Source organism: Nelumbo nucifera, chromosome 7 (genome assembly GCF_055504915.1).
Source record: "Nelumbo nucifera cultivar China Antique chromosome 7, China Antique-T2T, whole genome shotgun sequence".
Lineage (NCBI taxonomy): Eukaryota > Viridiplantae > Streptophyta > Magnoliopsida > Proteales > Nelumbonaceae > Nelumbo > Nelumbo nucifera.
In genome coordinates this window covers 46370674-46386830 of record NC_142655.1, presented here as the reverse complement: position 1 = coordinate 46386830, position 16157 = coordinate 46370674, and the positions used below count along the sequence as shown (strand labels likewise).

Below are 16157 nucleotides of genomic sequence, written 5' to 3'. Positions count from 1 at the left end.
ATTAGGTCGTCGAGAATAGACTTGAGTAAAAAGTAGTTTTGGTTGAGAAGGTGGTGGTGGGGGTATTGGAACAACACTAGCGTCTGGACCGGTGACATGATACACTAGTAGATCATCATCCTCTTGTGGACACACAGGTGTAGATGGAGCAGTAAAGAAAGGAAGATGTTCATGGAATGTTACATCAGCTGACACAAGATACCTGTTCAAGAGAGGAGAAAAACACCTGTACCCATTTTGGAGACGAGAGTATCCTAGGAAGACACATTTTAATGACTTGGGGTCCAATTTGGAAACCTGCGGACGAACATCACGAACAAAACAAGAACATCCAAAGATATGAGGTTCAACATGAAACACATTTATTAGGAAACAAAATCTTATAAGGGATCTGATCATTTAGAACAGTGGAAGGCATGCGATTGTTCAAAAAACATGCTGTAGAAACAACATCAGTCCAAAACTGTTTAGGAACATGTGTTTGAAATAAAAGAGCCATGGCAATTTCAAGAAGATGTCTATTTTTTCTCTCAGCCACTCCATTTTGAGATGGAGTATCAACACAAGATGATTGATGAAGAATTCCATTCTGAGCCATGTAAGTTTGGAAGGAATAAGAGAAATATTCTTTGGCATTATCACTTCACAATGTTTGTACAGACACATCAAATTGGGTTTTTATTTCAGCACAAAAGGTTTTAAAATGTAAAAGCAACTCAGAACGAGATTTCATTAAATAAAGCCAAGGCATATGAGAAAAATCATCCACAAAGGTAACAAAATATTGAAATCCAATCTTAGACATAATAGGACAAGGTCCCCAAACATCTGAATGTACTAACTCAAAAGCATGACTAGCCCTTTTATTAACTCGAGAAACAGACGATAGATGATGATGTTTTGCAAACTGACAAGACTCACAATCTAAAGAAGATACATCATGAAACTAAGGTGATAACTTCTTTAACAAAGGTAAAGATGGATGCCCCAACCGACAATGAGATTCAAAATGTATATACCTCCTGATTCTCGTCCTTTACCAATAATCCTCTTCGTCATAAGATCCTGAAACAGACAATGATCAGGAAAGAATGAGATACAACAATTAAGAGTACCAGTGAGTTTGCTAACAGATACCAAATTAAAAGAAAATTTTGGTAAACTCAATACGGATGACAAAGAAAGTGTTGGTGTGGGATTGATAGTGCCAGAACCAAGGACAGAAGAAATAGAACCATCTGCTAAGGTGACTGAAGAAGGAAAAGTGTGTGATTGGAAAGTGGAAAAGAGACTAGGATTACCTGTCATTTGATCTGTTGCACCAGAATCAATGACCCACTGAGAGGAAGAAGAAAGAAGACATGTATTGGTTTTACCTGACTCCGCAAGGGCAGTGATGGACTGAAAGGAGTTCTTTAATTCCTCTTGATACTGGGTAAATTTCGCATACTCATCTGTAGAAATTGTAATGGTCTGATCTGATGATGGATGAGGAGCATCACTCGTAGTTAAAACATGAGCTGACTGAGACCCAGAAGACTTATGGTTTTTCTTTAGCAATTTCTGGCAAGTCCTTTTAGTGTGTCCTGGTTCATGACAATAGTAGCAAACTACTCCCCCTGTGGCCTGAGTTCCAGCATTCCGACCACTATTACTGCCACCTCTACTACTATTCTGAGAACGAGACCGGCCACTATTCTGATTGACAAGTGCACTAGGTTGTTGTACAGGTGAGGTATGGGAACCAGTGTCTATACAAAGGACCCTAGTAAAGACCTCTTTTAAAGAGGTAATCTCAGGATTAGACAGAATCTATGACTTAGCACCATCAAATTGAGGATTAAGGCCAACCAGAAAACTCATAATAGCCATCTGTTCACGTTGAGTCTGCTGACCTTTGATATCAGTACTAAAAGGTAACAAGGCGTTCAATTCCTCATAAGTGCGTTTGAAATTCATGAAATAGGTCTGAAGAGACTGATCCTGTTGTTCAGCCTGATAAAATGTCTTGCAAACATAAAAAATACGGGAAATATTTTCTTTACTAGAGAACCGAAAAGCCAAATATTCCATTAGTTCTTTTACAAACTCACAGTGAGAGACATGACCGACGTACTCATTCTCAATAGAATTGCGGATTTGCAAAAACAATTAAGTGTCAATCTTTAGCCATTTAGTGCGGGTCTCATCAGTAGGAGGGTCCTTAGTCAGATGGTTGTCCTTAGAGATACTCCGTAAATACAAACGAACAGTTTTACTCCTGTCTAAATAATTAGTTCCATTTAGTTTTTGTTCAGTGATTTTAGACAGAATGGGGATAACACTAGGCATAGCCAAGTTCTTTTGTTCAACCGCCATCATAAACACAGGAAAATAAACTTTTAACAACCAGCAAAGCCAATAAAACACACTTAAACAGAATCGGCAGCAGATGCAACACCCAAACAACAAGAAACCACAACTGGCAACACCGAAATATCAACTGTATAAAAAGAGCAGAGAAGAAAGACTTTCCTAATGGGCAAACAAACACCACAGGAGTAACACCGAGGCTGAGGCGATCGTCGGAAAAGAGACCAGTGAAGGTGGGTAGGCCGATCTGGGGTTTCGCTTCCATTGGTAGGGGCGGTGAGATGCAGATGTCACTCGGAATGGGTGACCTAGAGATTGTAGCTGCTGCTCACTTGGACAACGTAAAGAATTCAAAGCTTCTCACTTGGGCAGTAGAGGGAAGAAAACCAGAAATTAGTTTCAGACTGGAATTGGTGTCTCCAGCCTTGTAGATACTAAAAAGGAAGAAAATCATACAACCTTGCAGATACAAAAAAGGAAGAAAATCATACAGCCTTGTAGATACTAAAATAGGAAGAAAATCAAAGAAAGAATAATTCCTATAATCAAGCTATTCCTAATTGGGCTAATACTGCATATTTACAGCCTATAATTTCGTAACAGAAAGAACCAATGAGATGCACTTTCCCAATAACATAAATAATCTCTTCTAATATTTCTCCAAAACTACCTCCCCCGCTATCCCCCACTTTCTCCAAAATTATCTCTAATTCCTATTTATCTCCAAAATTATCTCTAATTCCTATTTATCTCCAAAATTATCTCTAATTTATTAGGGAGTTTCTCTCCTAAATTATCTCTAATTCCTATTTATCCTCTCCCCTACTTTTTATCTATATCTATCTAAAGAAAGTTTGGACTAAAAAATTTAAGAATTGTTTAAATATTCTAACAAAATTATAAAATAACTTTAAAATATTTTTCTAAAAAACAAAATAAATTTATAAAATAGATATATGATATAAAACATTTTAGACTAAGAAATGTGGGAAATTTCCCACTTTTCCATATTAAAAATTATATTTAAAATATAAAATATTAATATATATCCATGGTTAAGTCGTTCGATTTTGTTTGTTTACAAATGGCCAAAGTGAAACTGATCTAACTTGGTCAAATTGGGAAATTTTTGAACCAAAGCCAACAAAAATACTAGAAAACTGACCAACTCGGGTCGAGTTGATCAGGTTGGTCGGTTTCATCAGTTTGATGAATAAACCTAACTGAAATTATTTATTGTTATTTTTGTATTATAAAAAAATTATTAAAAGTAGTATATAAAATATGAATAATTATTAATTATTTAAAAAGTTGAAAATATAAAAGAATTGTATAGTCTTATGAGTTCACATCTACACCCCACAAGGGGGTGCCCCACAACGCCCCACAGCATATCCCCCATCGTTTATTGGGAACATCTTCTGATGATGACATCATCGGTTCTGGTACTATCATCAGGAGATGTTCCCAATAAATGGTGGAGATGTGCTATGGGACGTTGTGGGGCGCAGATGTGAACTTTACTCTTATGTGTTTCTATTAGGGTCATTTACTAGAACACACCTTATAGTTTTACATATTTAATTAAACCTACTTTATAGTTTTCATTTTTACTAAAGCATCCCATATATTTTATAACTTATTTACTTAATCAACCTTTCATTAAGGAGTGTTTGTTTTGCCATTAGGCCCATGATTTTTATTCCAAAAATACCCTTAACACTTTTTTTGTGCATAAAACAAAATTGACCAAATATAGCCAATAGAGTGGTTGCCCGTGTCTTATTAAGGGCAAAAATGGTATTTTAATTTTAATTTTCTTTTGATTAAATTTATTTAAATGAGCATTAGGGTCAACATTGTCATTTTCCACCGTCATCTAATGGAAGATTGATTAAATCCATTGCAAATTATAAGTGGTGTTTTAGTAAAATGCTAACTATAGGGTGGATTTTAGTAAATCCATGAAACTATGAGGGTATTTTAATAAATGACCCTTTCTATTATTTAGTTTTCCCTTAATAAATCCCGTGCAACGCACGGGTTCCTGCTAGTTCACTATTAATAGAAATAGAATTTGTATATTTACCAACAATTAATCTAGAATATGCTTACTAACAAAGTAGGGCAAGCCTTTATTAATGTCAAAGTTTTTTTTTAATCTCCAATAACTACTAATCTAAAATACACCAATGTATAAATTACCTTCACCATGTATAGGTATAATTAATCTAAGTGTTTTTTACTTAAACATAAACTACATTAACATAACTATTTAAGCTACATTAATTAAATTGACTTGTCTAATCTAGGGGGAAGGGCTGTGCAATTTACAGGCTTTGTTAATCAAAATCCAAGTTGAAGGATCCTTGTGACATTTTAAATTGGGCAAAGCCAAACTGATTCCAACCCAAGCATTACTTTTGGGTTATGTATTTGTTAGATAAGCTTTTATTAATTTTTATTATGGTTAGACCAACTGTTGTTAATTTTTATTATTCTAAATTGAATTTAAATGTTCTAACAAAAAAAATGAATTTAAATGAATTTTAAGTTTTTTAGATAAACTTGATTTGATATTTTAAATGGAGTTTAAAATAGGTATACAAATAGTCATTTCAGACTAAATGGCTAATTTAATATGTTTAGTGAAATATTATATTTATATATTTGTTAATACTTACTTTACGTGTTGGTATTATATACCCAATAGGTATCTCACTTAACCAAATTAAGTTGTGTGATGTTTATTAATTTAGTTTAGTCTTGTTAATTTAATTTGGCTAAGTTAATTTAATTGATCGTGTAATCAGTCTGGGGCTTAATTCCACATTCATTGCCTTAATCCATAAAAAACATGATGCATTGCACCCAAAAGATTATATGACAATCAACTTGATCAATAGTTTGTACAAATCATTGCTAAGGTGCTTTCTCAGAGAATAGGATTGTGTTACCTTGCTTGATCTCACTGTCTTAATGGGTTTTTTTTGTTAAGGATAGACAAATTATTGATAAGATCTTAATTGTAAATGAATGTGTTGAAGAGATAAAGAGATCTAGAAGGAAAGGATTGATGTGTTAACTGGATTTGGAAAAGGCTTATGATATCATCGATCGTTTATTTTTTGTGGAAGTAATGAAGAACTTTGTTTTGGTGATAGATGGTGCAAGTGGATCTTAGAATGTATCGGGACCAAGGTTTGAAATTTTGATACGATACGCCTGATACGGGGTGTATCGTATCGTATCTTTGAAAAACAAATATAGGATACACATGGAAATCAGGCATCTCGTCTTTTTTTTCATTCGTATCGAGGGTGTATTGGGGCGTGTTGGGGGTGTATCGCAGTGTATCGACAACGTATCAAGGGTGTATCAATAGTGTATTGACGAAAAAGATACAACCAAAAATTGAAAAAAAAAATAAAGGGGGAAAGCAAGCTTCTTTTCCATGAAATAAGCCTTCTTTCACCTCAAAATGACTCTAAAACTCTAAACCTCATTCCTAGAGTGCTAGGTTTGAAAAATTTGCAAGAAACAAGTGTGAATCGTTATTTTTTTTTGAAGATTTTTCAGATTTTGAAAAATTATGGCAAAAATAGGTTTTTGTGTTTTCAATAGATTTATGGAAAATTCATGAAGATATTTGGGGAAAATATAATTAACAAAAAATTTGAAAATGTAATTTTATCTCTACCTATAAAGACTAAATATGTTTTAGATCTATGGAATTATATATCATATCAATAGGGGAATTGAAGTTTCTTCTTTAATTTTTTATATTTTTTATATTTTTAGAATTAAAAAACAAATAAAAATTAATTATATTTTATCATTTGATTGCAACAATTGAATATATTATAATTCTATGGATGATCTATCATATCCACAGGCCAATTGAAATTTCTTCTTTAATAATTAATTTTTTTTTATTTTATTTTTAGAATTAAAAAATAAATAAATAATTAATTATATTTTATCATTTGATCACAATGATTGAATATATCATAATTCTATGGATGATCTATCATATCCACATAGCAACTAAAATTTCTTCTTTAATAACTATTTTTTGAATATATTATGTAATGTTTATTTATTTTTGATAATTTTTGGAAATATATAATAAATAATAATTATTTAAATAATAAATAATTATTAATTATATTTTCTCTTAGAAGTTTTGCCAATGGATGTTTTATGGTTGGATAGGAGAGTTGGGTTTTTCCCATTCCATAAAACATTAAAACTTAAGAATTATAATTTTTAAGTTATAGCTAAGCATAGGATTTTTAATGAAATTATAATTAACTACAATATATTTCTTCATAAAACCATTAAAATATATTAATTTAATGTATATACACCTCATTGAGGTCTTATATTTAGTGTTGTTGATGTATTTTTGTGATTTATTGAAGTATTTATAGTGTTTCCAAGCGTATCTTAGTTTTTCTCCGATACGCATGCGTATCCATGGTGTATCCCGATACGTCTCTTAAAATTGCCTTTTTGATACACTTGGTGTTTCCGATACTTTGAACCTTGATCGGGACATGCCATTGTTCGATTTTTTCAATGGAATTGTGGTAGATCATTTCCAAGCTATTAGGGGAATAAGGCAAGGGGACCTCCTTTCTCCATTCTTGTTCACACTAATTGTAGAAGTTGATCGGAGATTGATCTCTAGGGTTGATTCTAGGAATTTAGTGAGGGGCTGGAGAATTGGTAGAGAGGACATTCCTATCACCTTTAGTTTGCTGATGATATGATTTTGTTTTGTGATGGAAATGATTTGAGGTGGGTGAGAATTTTAAAGATGATGGTGCTGATAATTGAAAACAATGTCAAATTTGAAAGTGAATTGGGACAAGTGTTGTCTTGTGGGCTTGAACATGGAGGATAAACATGTTTTTGGAGGAGCTGAGGTGTTTGATTGCAAGGTGCTCCAATTGCCTTTCAAATATTTAGGTTTACCTTTAGGAGGTAATCCAAAGAGAAGCCATTTTTGGAACTTGGTAGTTAAAAGTTCTCTAAAAGGTTTTCTTCTTGGAAGAAATGTTACTTGCCCTTGGGGGGTAGAATAACCTTAATTAGGTCCTCTCTAGAAAATTTTGCCAATTTACTTCTTGTCTGTCTTTAAGGCTCTGTTTGGTTTGTGGGATGATTTGGGTGGGATGGGAAAGGATGGGATGGGATGAGAAAGTGTGAAGTTTTCATTTTCCATCATTTGGTTTATGAGAAAATTATTGAGAGAAAACATGACATAAATCAGAATTGAAAATAAAACTATTTAGCTCCAAAAATCGGTTGTCCCTCTAAAAAGTTTCAAACTCATTGAATCCATAATTTTCCACATAACAACGGACCATTGCTATCCATGAAATGGCATTTGTGAGAAGGCACTTAAACCCACTTTGTCCTATATTATCATGATTCATAAATTCTTTTTCTTCCTGTAGTGATTTCAAGTGCCCATAGGCTCCAAATTAGATGATAGGGATCACGACTGGTGACATGGGCTTGGATGAGACTGTTCCAAGCGAAGGTGTTTGACTGGGAATTTGGTCGAACATATGGTGGGTGATTGCAATTTTTCAGGTTTAGAGGAGATTTAAAGCTGGGCTTCAACACTAGTGGCTTGCCAAAGTTGGGATTCGTTTATTGGTTTCTAGGCTTTGAACATTGTATCTGTTACAGTTGAAGGGCATCTATTTGTTCTATAGTTGGATAAATTCTGAAAATAATTAATTATCAGAATGAGTTGAGTGCATTTGGAAATAAATTTATGAAAATCACAATTTTAATCGAAGGAACGATAGTGGTGTTTGGAAACATTTGGTGGAAATCATTGTATTAGGAGAACAGTAATATCCATGTAGTAGACAGGGGAGACAACAGAATAAGAGATGGAGAGTTGAAGAGAAGAAAAGGGCTCTGTTTTTTCAAGAAAAAATAGGTTATATCTTGATCGAAGTAAAATGGTAGAAGGAAATCAAATGCTGAAGAGAGAGAGAGAGAGAGAGCATTGGCATTGGTTGTCGGAAACCATGGCAGCCAGGCCCACTGTGATTCAGCATAGGAAGTGGAGACAACCATCTATCTGAAAATGTCACCGGAAGCTTGGATGTTGCTATTGGGCATAGGAGGTGGAGAAGACAGACAACAAACATTTTTAAAAAGCAAGCCCAATACTCTTTCCCTTTATTTTCTCACCGGGTCGCACTGTTTTTGTAAGACCCCAAATCCCAGTTTTTGAGAAAGTACGTCCCCCTATTTTCCCATCCCATTTTCGTGTGTCTCACAAAACAAACATGGGAAAGTGGAATATTTTAGGAATATTCCATCTTTCTCACCTCTTTCTAGCAAATCAAACAGAGCGTAAGGTTCCAAGAGGGATTAACAAGCAAATAGAAGAGATGATGGACTTTTTGTGGGAGATAGGGGAGGAGAAAAAAGACCAGAGTTAGATGGGAGGTGGTTAGAAGAAGTAAGAAATTTGGTGGGCTAGGGCTAGGGAACATTCAGGAAAAGAATGTGGCTCTATTTGCAAAATGGCTTTGGAGATTGCAAATTGATATGGATAAGTTGTGGAGGAAGGTGATTATCAGTATTCATGGACTCGTGGCTGATGGTAGGGATGCTGGTATGCTGGCTAGGGATACAAGAGCTTCTCCTTGGAAGTCTATCCATGCCATCATCATTCTTACCTTTTCTTAGGTATACTCCTTGTTCTAGTAATCTTGTTAAATTCTAGGAGCATCTATGGTTGGGTAACTTAACTCTCAAAGATCAATTTCCTTCAATTTATGCAATTTCTAACCTTCCAATTCTTCTTTTGGATATGTTTGGGATCTGGACCTTAGGAGCGGTCTAAGAGACTATGAGGTCAATAATGCTCTTACCTTGATCTAAAGTCTTGAGAGAGTATATTTGGACCCCTCAAGAAGTGATTGCAGAATCTGGACTCTCTCTCCATCGGGTACCTTCACCTGTGATTGGTGGCCAATTTTTTCCATTTAACGAAGTTTGGAGTAAGCCTATTCTACCTAGGATTGGTGGCTTTTTCTTGGACGTGATTCTTGGTAGGATTTATATGTGTTGTGCTCCAAAGAAAATGACCTAACTGATGCTTATCTCCTCATTGATATCTTCTCTATAAGGATAATGGTGAGTCTTCCCATCACTTATTAATCTCCTATCCTTTTGGTCCTCGCCAAGCATACAAAGCTTGTTCAATCCTACCTTTGTTAGTTGGCAAAAAAGAAGGGGCAAAATTTTCTGGATGTGTACAGGTGCTGTTGTGTGCTGGACAATATGGGAAGAAAAAAATCAAGACTATTTGCAAATAAGGAAAGAGGTAGGGAAGCCCTAATTGAAGCAATTACAACCAGGGCGATCCATTGGTTGAAAACTCAGAAAAGTGGAGTTAAGTGGCTGACTCTGCTCCACTGGAACCTGTTACTAGCCTTTCCTGGAACCCTCTAATCAATGGATTTATCAAACTGAGTTTTGTTGGTAGTAGTGAGGGTAATCCTGAACCGTCAGGCATTGGAGTTGCTTTCAGAGATGTGGATGCCATATTTAGGGCTATTTTCTCTGGCCCTATTGGTGTGGATGACTCTTTCAGAGCTGAAATCTTTGCTGTGATGGAAGGATTCAGAAAGCTAAGGAGTTAAATATCTCTAAGCTGATAACAAAAGGGGACTCAAAGCTTGTTATTGGCTGGCTTCAAAAGGAGGAGGCGATGGGATGGTGGGATTATATAAATGAAAGGAAGTTCAGGGGTGGGAAGAAGCAATTTTCTCTGGGCTATCTTGTAATTCTTTTTTCTCTGTTTGGGGGAGCTAGGAGAGAGAGAGGGAGAGAGAGAGAGAGAGAGAGACTTGGGATCAAATCCTGCTGCCATCAGGGTTGGGGTGTAAGGGGATGGGGGATGGGCTACCTCCTGTTGTCTAGCCCCATGAAGTATATATATATGTGTGTGTGTGTGTGGAGATATTTTTAGAACTCTTTTTGTTAATTGGGAAGTGGGATAAAATGATAAGTGAGTAAGAGTTTAGGAGAGGGAGATATTTGACTACTTTTAGGTAATTGGGTTGGGAATGCTTTTAGATAAGTTTACATGTGGCACGTATTACATCATTTTAAGGGAATTAAAAAAATAGAAGTTTCAAACAAAAAAAAAAGAGAAAATTGTGATGGGGAATGGAGAAAGGAAGCCTGCTGATATGGATCAAATATTTTTAGTACATAGTATGGATAATGGAAGTACTGAGAAGTATATGATTGGCTTAATATTTTCTCCTCTATCTTGGATTATTATTTACTTTCAATGTTTTCATGTTCATTATAAGGGTATATAAGTTCAATTTTACCTGCAAATGGATGTACTTTGTTTTGTCATTTTGTTCACAATCTTTTAACTTTCCTTTTCTGCAGAAACTAATATTTGAGAAGGCACCTCCTAATGTGCGAAAAATAGTTCTTGCTACTAACATGGCTGAGGCAAGCATAACAATCAATGATATAGTTTTTGTTGTAGATTGTGGAAAAGCAAAAGAAACCACATATGATGCTTTGAACAACACACCTTGTCTACTTCCTTCATGGATATCTCAAGCATCTGCTCGCCAAGTAAGTTTTCTTGCACATTAGTTATGGATACTATGGCATATCATCTGTGTGAAACTGTGAATGCACAAATGGAACATGCCACTGAATAGTTGAGGCATTTTTCAGTTTTTCATGCCAGTGGTGCATTCTCTATTATGAGAACATGTGAATCTATTACAATTTCATGCTTATATGGGCACTGCAGGGTCTTTTGACTCAATCATGAAGAATTTTTTATGCAAAGAGTACCTTCTAGGTATTTGTATGACACACCTTGTTGATTGCCTTGTTTTTTATCAGTAAATGAAAACTTTTATCAACTTGTAGGAATAAATGTATTATATACAGTACATTGCTACCTAACCCACCATCCATTCATCCATTAAATTCAACTTTATATTTCATTAATCTCCAAATACATATGAGATGTGCTAGTCCCTTGTTTGGCAAATCCATCTGCCAAACAATTAAGTGATCATTGAATCCATCTGCAAGTGGGAGCAACTTGCTCCTACTTTTCTAGCAAGAAAATTTCTGTCATTATATATTTATACTGCCATGGTCCCTCACTTCCATTTTTGACCCATCCAATAGCAGTCCTCAAATCCTCTTCTACTATCAACCTAAGATTTCCTTATTATTTTTTTTTTCACTCTTCTTACTCGTATGACATCAATTGACAGGGTTCACTTTCAGTGGAATTGTGGAACTTTTCGGAGTGGATGTTTTATGTGGAAAGACATCATTTTTGCAAGTTTTATGCCCTTACTACATAACATTGTTTGAATTCATTGTCTAATGAATAACTGACATTTTATTAAAACGTAAAAAAGAATTTGTTTATACAAACTGCCTGACACCCCACAAACAAATGTGGCTGAAGCCAATTCCTATATCCAACTCTTAATTCTTACAAACATTCAGCATTTACAACTCTCCCACAAAGACTGTTTGGATTCATTTCATAGCTTGTGTTAATTTCAACTTTTTGTCGATATAATTCCAAGTCCATGAAACCCTATCTTGAAGTGCTCCCAATCAACACACATTTATTTGATTTTGATATACTTATAAAGTATACACTTGGATATGTTCAGAAATATAACTACATGTTTTAAATACTGACACTTATGGTGATGAAACATAGACTTGGATGTATTTTGGCAAAGCAAGGAAAATGGACAAAATGTTAGAATATCTATACTATGTCTTGATTGGATTCTTTGTGTTTGTATTTATAGTAATAGTATTACTTTATCTTACTCCATTTTCTATGTGAACCAACATCTTGCATCATTTATGTTACTTTGTTTGCAGAGGAGGGGCAGAGCTGGACGTGTGCAACCAGGAGAGTGCTATCACCTTTATCCTAGATGTGTTTATGAAGCCTTTGCTGAATATCAACTTCCTGAACTTTTGAGGACTCCTTTGAACTCTCTTTGTTTGCAAATAAAATGTTTGCAGCTTGGATCTATAGGGGAATTCTTATCTGCTGCATTGCAACCACCAGAACCACGTGCTGTAAGCATTCTAATCTGGTTCCTTTCAATACTATCTGATTTATATTTTTGGGGACCAAACTGAACTTTAATGCACTTATCCAAAAAAAAAAACTGGATTTTAATACAAATTACTTAGAGTTTATCCTGTTCTAGAATCATCTGATTCTTGGGCATTGGTTCTAGAATTGGTTATTTTAGTTCTTGTGTCTCATTACTTTGGGTGTGTCAGTGAAGAAGGCTGGTTATCATGTTATAAATAGTCAAATACCTTTCCCATTTCACTTGTAGAGAAAGAAAAGGAATCTGTTGTAATTTGACTGCTTAATTTAAGTTTCTAGAAATATATTCCCCATTTCTCACTAGAATTTTGCACCACTCAAGTCTTTGTTATTTGACTGCTCAAATTATTCTCTATACCTATGAGATCATTGAGAAGATTTTGGCTTTTTTTCATCATGGGTCAGGTTTTTCCCCCTTATTTTTAGGGATTCATTCTGGGGATGTCATTTCTAACCAGGAATTGGTATTGAGGTGATATCCTAATTTCTTGGTTTCCTTAGTGACACCATCCCTCTCCTAGAGGTGTGGTCAAATTCAACCTTTTGGTTTTAGATTCTTTAGGACCTAGGATCCAGCAGGGACAAGTGCTATGTTGATGCACATGCCTTCCATCAATCCTTGATCAAATCTACAAAAAGAAGCCAAGAGAAAGGTGATGGAGAAGGCTGTTCATGTGGGAAAACTTTGACTGTTTCCATAAAACAGTGCAGGCTGTTTTTTTCCCCTAAGCATGACACGTAATCAGTTCGAAACATTCAACTAACCCGGCGTTAAAATCTCAGTCTGCTTTTTCATTTTCTCGATAAAAACAACAAAAATATATAATTTTTTTTTCAAAAATCCATCGCATCATAATAATGATTCTGTTTTTCACTCCCCAAAAACCACTCCCGCCCATCCCTCTTCTCTCCCCTCTTCTTGGGGTTTCGGAGCCCCCTGTTTTGTTCTCATTCAGCACTAGTTTTCTTCTCTCTGTTCTCCTCTTCCTGAGCAAGGGACCGGGACTCTTCTCCGACATCGGAAAGAAGGCCAAAGATCTGTTAACTAAGGACTATAGCTCTGATTAGAAATTTGCCATCACGTCTTACAGTGTTGCTGAAGTTGCCCTCACTTCAACTGCTGGTGAGAACTGCATAGTTTCTCAGACAGCTCTTCTCTCCCTCTCAAGTCTCATCCCTTATGAAAGACATCCATGTGGCACCGGGAGACTTGAAAGCTGGAGCTCAGCTGCTACAATTTTAGGGGCGCTGCTCCCTGCAGATAATAAACATGAAAGCCAGAGTTCTGCATCATCCAAATCTCCACTCTCCAACCGTTTACTAGTCTATTAAATCAGCATTAGTAAGTGCGTCGTGTCTTAGCAGATCAGCCCTCTCTGCATTCACTATCTTGGTTTTGATGCAATTACTGAAGTGGGTTGCAGGAAGTGGAGGATCTAGATGAGATCTATAGTCAACATTAATCAAAACATGAAACCTTTCATTCCCTGCCTGAGCCAAGCAAACCCAGGTGACCAGGTATAAGTGCAGACTACCGTGAAGGTCGACAGACAAGGTTGTTGTAGTTGCCCCTACTTCCTACGCATTGCAAAGATCCTTTCCCCTAGTCTTGCAACATTGGCTCCATTCAGCTGGAATGTGACTCGGACTACCTTGGGTGGGTGGGGGTGAGATTGGGAGACTTGAGATGGAGAAGAAGAAATGTACAACTGGAGGGATGGGCGGGGAGAGTTTTTGGTTGGAGTGAGAATCGTTATTAGGATTTTTTTGAAAAAATAAATTGTTTTTTTGCTTTTGTTTTTTTATTGACAAATGAAAAATCAAATGGAGCTTTTAACGCCATGGTTAGTTGAATGTTTGAGGGAGGCACATGTCATGCTTGGAAAGAAATCAAATTGCCTGGGCTGTTATATGCAAACAGCCATAGTTTTCCCTGTTCATGTCAACAGTCCAACTTCTGGGAGGAAATCTCAGACTTAATTTTGAGAAAAGGGTAAGGCTGTATAATATATCTTAGATCCACCAAATCCTAAATCCTAAACCTTGAGGGCTGTACCATCTATACTTCCTCCTAATCACCCTACAAGAAAGCATTTTCTACAGAAAATTGGTGATGTTGTCACCCAAATTAGCTGCAGGGACAAGAGTAATCATATAGAGTTCATTTTTGCAACAGGTGCAAATGTTTCGGTATAATCAACACCATACATCTAACATAAACCTTAGCAACCTATCAAACCTTGTACCTCTCAACAGAAATATTTATCCTATGCTTGACAAAGAACACCTACTTACATCTAATAGGTTCTTTCCCCTCAGGAAGATTTACCAGTTTGCAAATGCTATTCATATGCACGTCCTCAATTGCTTAGAAATAGCTGTAAAAAAAACATGGTATGAAGGAGACAAGGAATCACAAGATGTATAGTGAGCAATTCAAAGGAGTTAAAGGTGAGTTGGATCTTCCTCTTGGAATTCTAGTGGCATAGAATCTATGGTCTCAGGCTGTTCCACACCTTGGGATTCATGCTGGACCTTCTGGTGCTACGAGAATGAACGAAGGCCCGAAGAGGAAAGAAATGGGAATATACAAGGAAAGCTCAACTTGCTTCCCATCACTACATGCCCCTCACTGATGAGAGGCAATACTAAGATTCAAAGGATAAGACATCCATGCAGATATATGACTTAGAAAAAATTGGATCATAACATTTGTATCCCTTTCGAGATGTAGGATAATCAAGGAAGATGCAGAAAATGGTTTCGGATCTAATTTGCCACCGTAGTTGTGCAGCTGGAAAGAGGAACTTCAGCCAGTAATTGTGAGGGAGATCAGGATGGGGTGCACCAAGGATTGTCAGTTGGGCTCTGAAAGGAAGGAATGGAAAGTATGCAAGAATTATGATGCTGTCTTTATTATTGCTGATTCTCAGGTTGTTGAGCCGCTGTAACCACCTGCTGACATGGTCTCTGGTTCCTCCTTGTGTAAACTTGCTGAATAAGGGGCTTGGTATGATTAACCCTTACACCTGAGTTTCTAACAATAGGATCCCCTAGATGGTATTTAGGAGCTTCTGGATGAGCGTCAATGTGCGTCAGTATTCTCCAAATTAGACCTCAGGTGCAAGTCTGTCCTCCAGATGTGCACAAGATGAGCTTCCATACACATGACAACCATTATGAGTTCTTGGTAATGCCATTTGGGCTTACCAATGCACCTTTGACTTTTCAAGCACTAATGAACGAGAAATTTTTTCCCTACCTATGTAAGTTTATCCTTGTATTCTTTGATGATATACTTGTTTATATACCTGATTAGAATACTCATATGGTGCACTTGGCCATTACATTGTCTACATTGTAAGTGGTGGTAGGGTGATGGATGATCCTTTTTAAGGTTGAGTTCATTCTGTTAGGCCACAATAGTGCTGTTAAGGCCCACAATAGTCCTTTGATTGTTCAGCCATATGGATCTTCTGTTCTAGTACCACTATATTCACTATAATTCAAAAGAACTATGGCATGTCTATAATTTTTAAAATGTTTCCGTACAATATTTCCAACATGTTTCCTACTTTTGAAGACCATTTCCATCGACACGATCTCTCTCTCTCTCTCTCTCTAT

General features: G+C 36.0%; 1 protein-coding gene across 2 annotated transcripts in view; it reads left to right on the top strand.

Annotated features, from left to right (window-relative positions):
- Positions 1-16157, top strand: part of ABO6 (DEA(D/H)-box RNA helicase family protein) — a 91139-nt gene that overhangs the window by 53512 nt on the left and 21470 nt on the right. For both annotated transcript variants that reach the window (XM_010275804.3, XM_088892071.1), the window contains exons 11-12: positions 10798-10992; positions 12289-12492. In XM_010275804.3, coding sequence (XP_010274106.1) covers positions 10798-10992; positions 12289-12492 — 399 coding nt within the window. The remainder of the gene's footprint in view (positions 1-10797; positions 10993-12288; positions 12493-16157) is intronic.